Source organism: Nerophis lumbriciformis, linkage group LG02 (genome assembly GCF_033978685.3).
Source record: "Nerophis lumbriciformis linkage group LG02, RoL_Nlum_v2.1, whole genome shotgun sequence".
Classification (NCBI taxonomy): domain Eukaryota; kingdom Metazoa; phylum Chordata; class Actinopteri; order Syngnathiformes; family Syngnathidae; genus Nerophis; species Nerophis lumbriciformis.
The window spans coordinates 25,781,614-25,795,696 of NC_084549.2; the positions used below are offsets into that span (position 1 = coordinate 25,781,614).

General features: G+C 41.1%; 1 protein-coding gene across 2 annotated transcripts in view; it reads left to right on the plus strand.

Moving 5' to 3' along the window:
* The window catches only part of fbln7 (fibulin 7), a 35,990-nt gene extending 26,185 nt beyond the window's left edge, over positions 1 to 9,805 (plus strand). For both annotated transcript variants that reach the window (XM_061959530.1, XM_061959538.1), the window contains 2 exons: positions 2,077 to 2,215; positions 8,029 to 9,805. In XM_061959530.1, coding sequence (XP_061815514.1) covers positions 2,077 to 2,215; positions 8,029 to 8,401 — 512 coding nt within the window. In that variant the 3' untranslated portion in view covers positions 8,402 to 9,805. The remainder of the gene's footprint in view (positions 1 to 2,076; positions 2,216 to 8,028) is intronic.
* The last annotated feature ends 4,278 nt before the right edge of the window (positions 9,806 to 14,083 follow it).

Genomic DNA, 14,083 nt, shown 5'->3' on the forward strand with positions numbered 1-14,083 from the left:
AATCTGGATGCGCTTGCTCCAATCTTACACGGCAGAAGTGTCGCAAAAGTCACGTGTAAGTAGACAGCCTATCGAGAGTTCTTTCTGATTAGGGGCAGACGAACAACTTAAAACACACATACGCGGATCTGAATACACACACTTGGATTGATATATAGACACACAAATTAGTAGACGTCAATTGGATTACACTAGCACAGATTAAGATACACGTTTGCAAATAATTTTGCTACAATAGTACTTCCATAGCTAACATTACACCAACATTTTAAGAGCAAATCATGCTAGGTTAGCCTTTTTGCTGTAGAAAAAATCTAAATCAGGCCACCTGCAAAATCCTAAAACATCTGTGTAACGAAGCCTGATTTTTAAATTATTATTTTTTTACAAAGCTGTCCTCTGAATTGGTGCTTGTCGGGCTCATTTAGCTAGGGGCGGGTCAAAGGTGGGCATGTGCACGGAAATGCGGCCACAATAATAGCACCAGCGCTTGTGTAAGAGGTAGTAAACTGACCGGAAAAAGAAGCTGTCAGTGCTTCATGTTGGTGCGAAATAAATGCAGTCACAGAAACCTGAGAATCAGCACCTCCAAGTCCGAGTCCATGGTTCTTGCCCGGAAAAGGGTGGAGTGCCATCTCTGGGTTGCGGAGGAGACCCAGTCCCAAGTGGAGGAGTTCAAGTACCTCGGAGTCTTGTTCACGAGTGAGGGAAGAGTGGATTGTGAGATTGACAGGCGGATCGGTGCGGCGTCTTCAGTAATGCGGACGCTGTATCGATCCGTTGTGGTGAAGAAGGAGCTGAGCCGGAAGGCAAAGCTCTCAATTTACCGGTCGATCTACGTTCCCATCCTCACCTATGGTCATGAGCTTTGGGTTATGACCGAAAGGACAAGATCACGGGTACAAGCGGCCGAAATGAGTTTCCGCCGCCGGGTGGCAGGGCTCTTCCTTAGAGATAGGGTGAGAAGCTCTGTCATCCGGGGGGAGCTCAAAGTAAAGCCGCTGCTCCTCCACATCGAGAGGAGCCAGATGAGGTGGTTCGGGCATCTGGTCAGGATGCCACCCGATCGCCTCCCCAGGGAGGTGTTTAGGGCACGTCCGACTGGTAGGAGGCCACGGGGAAGACCCAGGACACGTTGGGAAGACTATGTCTCCCGGCTGGCCTGGGAACACCTCGGGATCCCCCGGGAGGAGCTGGAGGAAGTGGCTGGGGAGAGGGAAGTCTGGGCTTCCCTGCTTAGGCTGCTGCCCCCACGACCCGACCTCGGATAAGCGGAAGAAGATGGATGGATGGGTGGCAGAAACCTGCAACAAGTACTCATGACCCCTGGAATTATGAACATCACTATTACAAATGTCGCATTTTTGCACATTTTCTGTGTTCTGTATTGCTGCAATAATTATAACAATTTGTTGTGGGTTTTAGTACTTATTTTCTAATGTACTGCCTAGTTATGTAGTAGATATAATAATGTAAATATAATGAATATACTGTCTGGTTTACTACTAATTAACTAGTCTGTTCAACTTGAATGTCACAAAATTATGTAAAAAAAAAAAGTTTAGTTTTTTCGCAAAAATTTACAAGTTTAAAAAAAAAATTTAAATACAGATGTTGTACTAGTATTGGTTAAAATGCAGAAGATTCTCAAGTGGCGTCATCGTCACTAAAAAGGAAATTCTTCCTTCATGATGTCATGAAAACACAGAATCAACCGATTGCGTGTCTCTTCTCTCAAAATAGGAGCAAACAAGTGAGAGAGATGATGGATTTTTCTCATGTTTGGTGCTCATAAACAGTTTCTAGGAACACATATTTACTGTGAGCACACCATCAAAAAGTTAATTTTGCATAACAGAGGACCTTTGCGATCCTGTCAGACACGTTTTTGGCCCTAAAATGAATGACCTCACCATTTCCCAGCAAAAGGGATCTTTAGGACATGAAGCGTTTATGTGAGACTGAACCGAAAAACCAAATAAACAGCTGGAGCTCAGCACCCGGTGCTCAGACTGCGGACGGTCTGGCTGCCGGCCCCTCGCTCTTCTTACATGCCTCTGCTGTTTTGTCTTCCAGATGTGGACGAATGTTTAAACCAGCAGCACAACTGTAGCCGAGGAACAACATGTATCAACACAGGGGGAGGCTTTCAGTGTGTCAACCCAGACTGTCCCCGCTCCCATGGCAACATCACCTACGTCAAAACATCTTCCTTGTACGTGCTCTTTTACTTCTTTTCGATCGGCCAAAGATCCAGTACGTGTATGCTAAATGTGGAAGAATGGGCTCTTGGGGGACATTTTGACTAATAGCAGGAAATAGGAGTGATAAATGTAAAAACTCTATTCTGATTTGTTTATAACCCTCAAACCATGTCCAAGTCCACCCCTGTAAGTCAGGTCTATATTTGGAGACGAGTCCTTGGATAGGATGTCGTATGTCGAAGAAAAAAATAGATTTCATACATGTTGGCTCATATTCTGTTAGTTTTGGTCAACACAAAGTTCACTGGATATAAATTTAGCGCTGTGCTCTGGGTTGGAGCTGAAGGTGTGCAGTGCATGCCTGGATGAGGAGGAAGTGTGATAAATAATAATGAAGTACCTCATCTGTTTGTACTGTAGGTGCTACTTTTCTTCTTCTTCACATGACAGCTGTTCCTGTTCCTCTGCAAACTGAGCTGAAATGTAAACCAAAATCAGCCATGAAAAATCACTGCAACACATCATACTTTCTTTAGATAGGACAGCTCTGGTCGTCCTCTGCTCTCGATTAGAGCTGTCCTATCTAGTCTCTGAACATGAACTGATGAAGCCTTCCTGGATGTTTATGTTCAAAGACTAGATAGAACAGCTCTAGTCTTGTCAGCTGTAGTCTAGTCTAAACTACAGTTTTATCTAGTCTCTGAACATGAACTGATGAATCCTTCCTGGATGTTCGTATTCAAAGACTAGATAGAACAGCACTAGTCTAATTGTTGGATCTAGTCTTTGGGCACATAAAGCTGATAAAGCCTGCTTGGATGAGAGGCGGGATGTCTTTGATACTAGATAGGATAGCTTCAGTATAGTCTAGTGAGCTAGAGTCTGGCCTAGAGTTGTTCTATCTAGTCTTTGAGCATGACCACCCAAGCAGACTTAATCAGTTTAGGACTAAGACTAGATAGGACAGCTTTAGTTTAGACTGGAGCTGCCCTATCTATTCTTTGAGCAATATTTTAGTCTTTGAGCAAGACTAGATAGGACAGCTCTAGTTTTGTCTAGAGAGCTCTAGTCTAGTGTTTTTCTACAGTAGCTAGTCTTTGAGTATAAACTGATGAAGCCGACTCGGACATTCATGCTCAAAGACTAGTTAGGACAGCTCTTGTCTAGTCTAGAGAGCTCCAAACTAGTCTAGAGTTGTTCTATCTAGTCTTTGAGCATAAACTGATTACGTTTAAGAAGATGTTCATGGTGAAACACTAGTTTGGACAGCTGCAGTCTAGTCTAAGCTGCCTATTTAGTCTTTGCATATACTAATAGGGCTTTTTCTGAAGAGAGGCAGAATGTCTTGCTCAAAGACTAAGTACGATAGCACTAGTCTAGTCTAGCGATGTCTAGGGATGTTACAGTTTAGTATAAAATTGTTCAATCTAGTCTTTTAGCACAAACTACCGTCCTCTCTACGTTATGCCTCTCATCCGAGCAAGCTTCATCAATTTATGCTTAGTTTGATGGGAAAGGATTAGATAGGACAGCTATAGAGTTGCTCTATCTTGTCTTTGAGCATAAACTGCTTACTCCTGCTTGGGTAAGATGCAAAATGTATTGTTCAAAATCTAGATAGGACAGCTCTAGTCTAGTGAGCCCTAGTCTATAGTTGTTCTACAGCATCTAATCTTTGAGCATAAACTAATGAAATACACTCGGATATTCATGCTCAGAGACTAGTTAGGACAGCTCTAATGTAGTCAAGTGCTGTCCTATCTAGTCTTTGAGTATAAACTGCTTACTCCTGCTTGGGTAAGATGAAAAACGTCTTGCTGAAAAACTAGATAGGACAGATCTAGTCTAGTCTAGAGAGCTCTAGTCAAGTCTTACCTAGTTGTTCTACAGTATCTAGTCTTTGAGCGTAAACTAATGAAGTCCACGCGGATATTATTGCTCAAAGACTAGTTAGGACAGCTCGTGTCTAGTCTTGGGGGCTTAAGTGTAGTCTGGAGTTGTTCTGTCTAGTCTTTGAGCATTAACTGATAAAGTTTAAGAAGATGTTCCTTCTGAAAGACTAGGTAGGACAGCTATAGTCTAGTCTAAGATGCCTATTTAGTCTTTGCATAAGATAAGGCTTGCTCAGAAGAGAGGCAGGACTTGTTGCTCAAAGACGAGATAGGATAGCTCTAGTCTCGTCTAGCAATGTTCTATCTAGTCTTTGAGCATGAACTGATAAAGCCGGCTCAGATGTTAATGCTCAAAGACTAGATAGGACAGCTCCAGTCTAGACAGCTGTAGTCTAGTCTAACATTTGCTTCACTTTTCAGACGATGCAGTCTTTGTTGGACCTTTTGGAAAGCATTACTAATGAAAACTGAGGAGCCGATGAGTTGGACTAATCAGTAAAATGCTGTGACTGCAAAGTACAACCACAGCAATATTACGTAATTATCAAAACTGAGCATTATCATTAATATCTTTATTGCAATTGGATTTGGCAAGCGTACATATGTTGGGGGTGTTTCATCCTTGACAACCCTGGAGGGCAGCTCCAAGGAGGGGGAGATGATTGCACGCACGCACACAGAAGCCACATGAGAAGCCACATGAAACTGTGTGGTAAAAGCTGCATAATAGTGACACAAACCATATGTGACAAGAGCATGCACGCTCAGCAGAACCTCGCTGGTGAACATTATGTTCGCTTTAATGGGATTCCAATTGCTGAGAAACATTACAACTTCTCTTGTCAAGCCAGGCCGCCTGCTCGAAAGAGCTGAAACACGGTACTGCGCGCTCCTACCGAAGCAGCAGCGTGCCAGCAAAAGGAGTGACTGAGGGTTTTGTCTTACAACAGAGGACAAAGCAAAGCATTGCTGAGTACAAACCAAACATGCAAAAAGTCTGCTTTCATAACATAATAATGTCCAGTGTTGATTGATAATGTCAGACCGATATTCATTATGTTTATTATAATAATTGTAGGACTGAACCGTAGAGACAAAAACACGAAACTTGCATTTTTCCCCCAGTTTTTCTTCACCCAAGAAACTTGATTTTTCTAGTATTTTCAAAACAAATATGCTGAAAAACCTTCATGCTTGTTTACAAACACTTGCTTGATCTTGTAAGTATAAGTGCTTGTACAGTATGTACAGAATGTGTCACATCACCTCAAAGCTTTAATGGCTTCTTAACTAACAGGCTCTGTACACTACTTACTTTCCCACAATGTTTATTAAATGTATTAATTTGCCAGTAGAGTGGAAAAACAAGTTGATGTTATACAAACCCCTAAAACCAGTGAAGTTGGCACGTTGTGTAAATTGTAAATAAAAACAAAACACAATAATTGGCAAATCCTTTTCAACCTATGTTCAATTGAATAAACTGCAAAGACAAGATATTTAACGTTCGAACTGGAAAACTTTGTTTTTTTTGCAAATATTAGCTCATTTGGAATTTGATGCCTGCAACATGTTTCAAAAAAGCTGGCACAAGTGGCAAAAAAGACTAAGAAAGTTGAGGAATGCTCATCAAACACTTATTTGGAACATCCCACAGGTGAACAGGCTGATTGGGAACAGGTGGGTGCCATGATTGGGTATAAAAGCATCTTCCATGAAATGCTCAGTCATTAACAAACAAGGATGGGGCGAGGGAACAAATGCGTGAGCAAATTGTCCAACAGTTTAAGAACAACATTTCTCAACAAGCTATTGCAAGGAATTTAGGGATTTTACCATCTACGGTCCTTAATATCATCAAAAGGTTCAGAGAATCTGGAGAAATCACTGCACGTAAGCGATGATATTACAGACCTTCGATCCCCCAGGCGGTACTGCATCAAAAACTGACATCAGTGTGTAAAGGATATCACAACATGGGCTCAAGAACACTTCTGAAAACCACTGTCAGTAACTACAGTTTGTCGCTACATCTGTAAGTGCAAGTTAAAACTCTTCTATGCAAAGCGAAAGCCATTTATCAACAACACCCATAAACGCTGCCAGCTTCGCTGGGCCAGAGCTCATCTAAGATGGACTGATGCAAAGTGGAAAAGTGTTCTGTGGTCTGACAAGTCCACATTTCAAATTGTTTTTGGAAACTGTGGACGTTGTGTCCTTCGGACCAAAGAGGAAAAGAACCATCCGGATTGTTGTAGGCGCAAAGTTTAAAACCCAGCATCTGTGATGGTATGGGGGTGTATTAGTGCCCAAGGTATGGGTAACTTACACTTCTGTGAAAGCACCATTAATGCTGAAAGGCACTTACAGGTTTTGGAGCAACATACTGTATGTTGCCATCCAAGCAACGTTATCATGGACGCCTCTGCTTATTTCAGCAAGACAATGCCAAGCCACGTGTTACAACTGCGTGGCTTCGTAGTAAAAGAGTGTGGGTACTAGACTGGCCTGCTTGTAGTCCAGACCTGTCTCCCATTGAAAATGTGTGTCGCATTATGAATCGTAAAATAGGCTGGTGCCTAACAATAAGAAGGGGGCTCGGGGTCTTTCTGTGTGTAGTTTGCATGTTTTCCCCGTGACTGCATGGGTTCTCTCTCGCTTCCTCCCACCTCCAAAGACATGCACCTGGGGATAAGTTGATTGGCAACACAAAATTGTCCCTTGTGTGTGAATGTGAATGTTGTCTGTCTATCTCTCTGTTATGAGGTGCCGATTTGTCCAGGGTGTACTGCGCCTTCCGCCCGATTGCAGCTGCAATAGGCTCCAGCCACCCTCGCGAACCAGACAGGATGAATGGACTTTATATGCTTAATTGTGTTTCAATGTATCCATTAAACCATATCCAACTGTATTTACAATTCACAAAGTATGTGAAAATACCGTCAAAACATCACAAAATGCCACAAATTCAGTCAGCCATTTTGAATATTCCGCTCCGAAACGCCTTCGGCTAGTTTCGGAGATTGACATCACGATATAACGCTTCTGCACTCTGACCATGTCATCAGATCAGTCATAATGGAAATAAACAAAAATTGGAAAGAGATGTGCTGTTTATCATTCACCATCCTAATGTAAGACAAGAACACATATGCTTGGCTTTTTTTTATGCATTCAAAATCATAAATAGCCAACAATTGAGTCAACAGATCGAGAGTCCTCTGTTGCGCTCAATATACTCTCTCTAAAACAACCAGAAACCGCTTTCAATACTCCACAGCAAATAATAACCTGTGATTAATCATGATTAATCCAAATTTAAATTTGTGATTAATCAAAAGTTTTAAATAAATAATTTGCCAGCACTAATTCATACACATTCATACAGACTGAAAGGCTGGTCTAAAAAATGTGTTTCCTGTTCAAATTCCTTGCTCCTTTAGGGCTGTCAAACAATTAATATTTTAAATGGTATTAATCACACTTTTGTATTTGTATTTATCATGATAAATCACAGGTTATTATTCACTTATTTAATTAAATTGATTTAGAAAAAAAACAGATATGTCTTGCCTTTTAAAAATATATATTTTTCACATTACATAACATTGTGACAATGGGGTTGGTTGTCACGTGTTCGAATATCTTGGATACAGTGTGAGTACCTCTGATAGTCATTTTAGCCTTGGTGGAGGTCTGAGCTCTACCAAGTAACTTGTTACAGTATATGTGGTCATTAAACATATTTAATGGTGGCTGAAGAGTGTTTTCGTTGCACATTGTAAGAGTTGTCTTCAGTGTAATGTGGGGCGTAGAACTAGAAACACTGACTTCTGAGGATGTGACTGTGGGCCTTCTACTGCACATGACAGCTAACCAAAAGTGTTGACCTTCCCTGCGCCTCTAACAGGATGTGTTTGTGTCCTGTGTAGTCAGTGTGAGAGGAACCCCTGCCCCATGGACAGCCGCTCCTGCAACCTGGCTCCAAAGACGGTCTCCTTCCACTTCCTCTCCCTCCCTTCCAACTTGCAAACACCCGCCACCCTTTTCCGTATGGCCACTGCGGGGGCCCCCGGGCGCGCGGGGCCCGACAGCCTGCGTTTCGGCATCGTAGGAGGAAACTCCCGAGGCACTTTTGTCATGCAGCGCTCGGACAGACAAACCGGCGAGCTGATACTGGTCCAGCAGCTGCGCGGCCCACAGGAGATCAGCGTGGACGTGGACATGTCGGAATATGCCGACCGCACCTTTCAAGCAAAGCATGTGGCCAGAGTCCACATTCTGGTGTCACCCTACAACTTCTGAGGAACAGATTGTACTGGTCACCTTCATCACCTCGCAGGCCGAGCCTCGCTTTATTTTGAAGTCAACTGTGCAACTGTCATAATATTCCTATTAGCACAAACAGCAGCATTAGAATGTCACTCAGTTGGATCAGCATCAAACAAATATTATTTGTCATTAGGATGCATGCTTTAATGCTCTAGGACACATGTATCAAACTCAAGGCCCGGGGACCAATTCTATCCCACCACATCATTGCAATGTGGACGCCATATCATTTTATTGAAGACCGCCACATTTTAAAGTCCATCCATCCATCCATCTTCTTCCGCTTATCCGAGGTCGGTCCCCAGCCACTTCGTCCAGCTCTTCCCGGGGGATCCCGAGGCGTTCCAAGGCCAGCCGGGAGTCATTTTAAAGTGCCCCGTCCAATAATTTTAACTTGGCCTACCACATTATGTTTATTGTGGCCCTCCACGTCATTTTATGTGGTCCGCCACATCATTTAACTGTAAACCGCCATGTTTTAAAGTGCCCCGTCCAATACTTTTGATGTGGCCCACCACATAATTTTTATTGTGGCCCTACACGTCATTTTATGTGGTCCGCCACATCATTTTAAAGTGCCCGTCACATCATTTTACTATAGACCGCCACATTTTAAAAAGCCTCGTCCAATAATTTTGAAGTGGCCTACCACTTAATTTTTATTTTGGCCCTTCACGTCATTTTATGTGGTCCGCCACATCATTTTAAAGTGACCCTCCACGTCATTTAACAATAGACAGCCAGTTTTAAAGTGCCCCGTCCAATAATTTTGATGTGGCCCTTCACGTCATTTTTTGTGGTCCGCCACATCATTTTAAAGTGGCCCTCCACGTCCTTTTACTGTACACAGACAGTTTTAAAGTGCCCCGTCCAATATTTTTGATGTGGCCTACCACATCATGTTTATCGTGGCCCTCCACGTCATTTTATGTGGCCCGCAACATCATTTTCCTGTAGACCGCCACATTTTAAAGTGCCCCATCCAATACTTTTGATGTGGCCTACCACATCATGTTTATTGTGGCCCGCCACGTCATTTTAAAGTAGCCCTCCACGTAATTTAACTGCAGACAGCCAGTTTTAAAGTGCCCTGTCAAATAATTTTAATTTGGCCAACCACATCATGTTTATTGTGGCCCTCCACGTCATTTTATGTGGTCCGCCACGTCATTTTTACTGTAGACCGCAACGTTTTAAAGTGCCCCGTCCAGTAATTATTTTTTTTGCGGCCCACCACATTATTTTATTTTGGCCCACTTTATAATTTTGATGTGGCCCTCTACGTCATTTTGTGGTCCGCCACATCATTTACGCGGCCCACTATGTCATTATGGGAACCGCGAAAGGCTGGAAATAAAAAAGCACCTTCTGGCTAAATGTATTTGTTCTTTCAACTTCGACAGACAAATGTTGCACATGCGATTGTCAACTGTATGTTCTACACTTGAATATTATCTGATGTTCCAAGCATTTATTTTGGTTATCAAAAGTAAACACTTAAATATCTGCCTGTCATCCTGACACACAATTTCAAAACAAGCTATCCATCGGTCTATAAAAATCAAAAACAGTTTTCTTTGCAAATTGTGTGACAAGGCTGCTATAAGTTTATACTCCTATATATTCACTCTTTCATGTGGCCCTCCGAGGGCAGCTATAATTGCAATGTGGCCCCCACTAATAGTTAGTTTGACACCCCTGCTCTAGGAAATAAGATTGAACCATTTTAATTAGGGATCTTCCGATCAGGGTTTTATGCAGCCAACTCCGATACAGATCATCCATGAGTGATATCGGCTGATATTAATACAGATATCGATCTCATGTATGAACTGTAATTTTTCCATTCATTAATGGTAAGTGCAATTGACAGTTTAACAATAGCAACGCAATATTTAAACTTCTCCGTATTATCTTTTGTTACATACAATTTAATCAAAACAAAGTCAATAGTGAACAATAACTAAACAAAAGCAAAAACTACTATCTACTACTCATTAACAAAACAACCAAAAAATTATTTTGAGGGAATAAAAATATTGATGTAATCACTCTATACTATAGTATCGCTTATATACTGATACCGCCTTTAATACCGACACTACAAATGTATAGATGGATCCGCCCTCCTCTTACAATGCTGACACACCAACAGTTGTTATATTAACCCCTCGCTAGACCAGGGGTGTCCAAAGTGCGGCCCGGGGGCCATTTGCGGCCCGCAGCTCGAGTTTTGTAGGGCCTGTAGCCAACTGTCAGAACAAACAGTAAAAATGTAGGGGAAAAAAAGAATGGGGAAAAAAGCTGAAATTGTAATACTAATAACTAATAATAATATAATTTGTGGCCTATACTAACACAACGCTGGGACTAAATTCTGGCTTTAAATATATTTAATGTCTGTTTTCAGCATTGTATTTTACAAAATAAAAAAATATCCAAATGGCCCCCGCATACTTTGACTTTTCCATACGCAGCCCTTGATGAAAAAAGTTTAGACAGCCCTGCTCTAGACTTATATTAATCTACTTCTAAATTTCTGTGGTTTCGTTTACCCTTCTTTAACTTTACTAAGCACTTATTTCTTGGTGGTGTTTAACGCTAATTTAGTGGTTAGCTTAGCGATTAACATGCCTGCTCCTTGCTTGTTTAGCCTTATCCTCCAATGACAGTAATACAGATATCAAGGAATGCAGTTAATTTGCAGTTATAGAGGTGATAATTATTAGCTTAGGGAAGCGTCTCCACACTGTGTATGGAGATCCATAATTAGCTGCTAGCCACTTGTCAGCCGGGGGACTAAAGATAAATACAGTGTCAGTCAGAGGGGATTGCCGTTTTCTACCGGCAATAAAAGTCATTAATCTGCAATGGCGATCACATACTTTATCACAAAAATTGTTCGATACCGATCGGCACATCCTTAATTTTAATACATCTCATGCAAAAGCAAAATAATTGAGAAAGAAAAGTTACGGTACCTGCCTGTAACTTTTCCACAGAAATGTACAGTATCTCACAAAAATGAGTGATTTTAGCAACCGTTTTGTTACAGTATATTTTCTCAAGGGGCAATACTTTAAAAATTACCTTGGATACATTTTAGAGGAGTCGGTGTATCAATGTACTATCCTCTAAAAATAGTCAACACACAACTATTTTTTTTTTTTGTTGTTGTTTTTTTACAATGCTTAGACAACTTGACGTCATCTTTACTGATGAAAAGTCTGGGGCTGCATGAGTGCCACTGGGGAGCTGTGGTTCACTGAGGGAATTCCAACACAAACTGACATTCTGACACACCTTACGTTATGACACAGTTTGTACATTCCACAATGAGGTGTAAGCTGTACGTGGACTACTTTAGTTTTACACTACCAGTACTTTAAGCTTCACTTCTATTGTATTGCCCCCTGAGAATATATGATAAATAGTTGTTCAACTGTTTATCATCACATTGCAGCATTCTAATGATAAATACCTACTTTTATATTTTGGATAAGTATTTTACATTGTTAATCCATTAAGGGAGTAATGTTTTTAAGCGCAGGTCATGTAACCTTTCATAAAGTCTTCGTAAATGAAATAAAGTCAGCGTAAACCTTGCTTTGTTAGTCACCTCACTTGTCCTTTTTTCCATTTAAGTAGGAGCATATAAAGCAAAACCATTCTGATTAATGAACCCTGGATAGTTGTTCAAAACTTTGTATGGATGACAAGGGCGCAGCTAACTGTCAAATATGTCCAAAAACCAAAACACACATCATCTCGCTGTCTTGTTTGATAGCGAAATAAGAGTCTAATGTTCAACACGTGTGTTCTCTTTCTTGCCCTTCTGTCCTCTCACATCTCCATTCAGGGCTTTGCATTTGCAATAAAATGAAATACCGTGTTTCCTGGAGGGGGTGAATGTGATGAAAACTCAGAACGTGACAACATGCTTTCATGGCCGACATGATTTCCTCCTTTAAACACATGAGAAGTCTGAGCTTGTTCAAACTGATGTTGAATTGCTATTTTCAGGAATAAGATACGTGTTTGCAGGTGAGACGTCAGACTATCAGTTCAGTGACGGGCATGTTTTGCTTCTTCCTGAACTTTTTTTTTTTGCCACACTTGATGCAAAAGATGAGCCGACGTAACGTGAGACATGCACAAACATTGCAAGACATTACCATGTTTCATAAGCTCTAAGCAATAGGATTACCGTATTTTCCGGACTATTAGGCGTTACTTTTCCCCCACGCTTTGAACCCTGCGGCTTATAAAACGTTGCAGCCAATTTATGTTTTTTTTTCGCTAACCATCATAATGTTTTGTATTCAAAAAATTGATTTCATAGAATATCGACAGAAACACTGAAAAGGTGTGTTATTGCTTGTGCTATGACGTCATCTTTTAGACGAGTTCGCTCACTGCAGATGCTGCGTGTTGAAAATGTGCTTCCTGTTTCGTTCCTTGAACCGGAAATATATTCATCCATAGCGTTTCTGCACGAAACAATTATTCGTTCATCACTTCAAACAAAGTTTGTAAGTTTTACAATGTAACTAAAACAATTCATACTTACCACCCCATGTGTGAGGACAGTAGGAGTCTTTTACTGCATATTTGCACCTGCTATTGTAATGCAATCAAGCTAGCGTCGTTAGCATTAGCTAATATGCTAACACCTTTACAACTGTCTGGTATTATTAACTTAAAAACATATTATTTTTGTTTTGTTTCAGTTTTGTAAATCCACCAAAACATCACCGTCTGTTTAGCTGATTGTAGAGCTAGCTTCCGCAGCTAGTGGGTCCATGATAAGGAGTTTTGTTTTGTTTGATCAGCTGTTTTACTGTCTTGTGACAGGCACTGTTTGGAGACAATTAAGGTATGTAAATAAACATGTACAAAACTTTTCGTTCTGGTATGTATCAACAGCTTAGTTGCGGCTAAAATATGTAAACATATTTATTTATTCTAAAATTTAGTGGGTGCGGCTTAAATACCGGTGTGCTTTATATTAATTTTGGGCTTTTTGTAGTTTTTGTGTGACACTTATTTTAAAAAAAATCAACCATTCCCATCATTGGAAGTTAAATGACCCGAGGGTGTCCAAAGTGTGGCCGGGGAGACAGGTTATCTATTGGCTCTCAGCATATTCTGAAAACAAAATTAATTCATTAGGAATTTTATATATTTGATTATTATTCCAGGTTTGTGCATGTCTTGCCAAAACACCAGCTTGAATGTAAGAGCAAGCTTAACCCTTGTGTAATGTTTATATTGTTGTTACTCAGCCAGCGTTTGTGGGTCTGAACAGATGTTTATTGGGATAAGGTAAACGTCTGTTCAGTATTTTTAATATAAAAGTGTTTGATTGTGAGGCATTAAAAGCCACAAAATGCAACGGGTCCATCAGACCCACAAACGCTGGCTGAGTAACAACAATATGAACTTTGCACGGAAAATTTCTCTGCCAGTTTCTGCATCCCACAGGGATTCTTCTTTTGTGTTTCTGCACCTGCGGTTCCCACACAAGGTTGCAACATTGTTTGTCAACACTGTCTGCGCTCATTTTCTCGCACATTTGACCCTCTGATATTCTGTGTACCTACACTCTGTCCTCCCCCTGTCTAGGCCTGCTGTGTGTGTGTGTGTGTGTGTGTG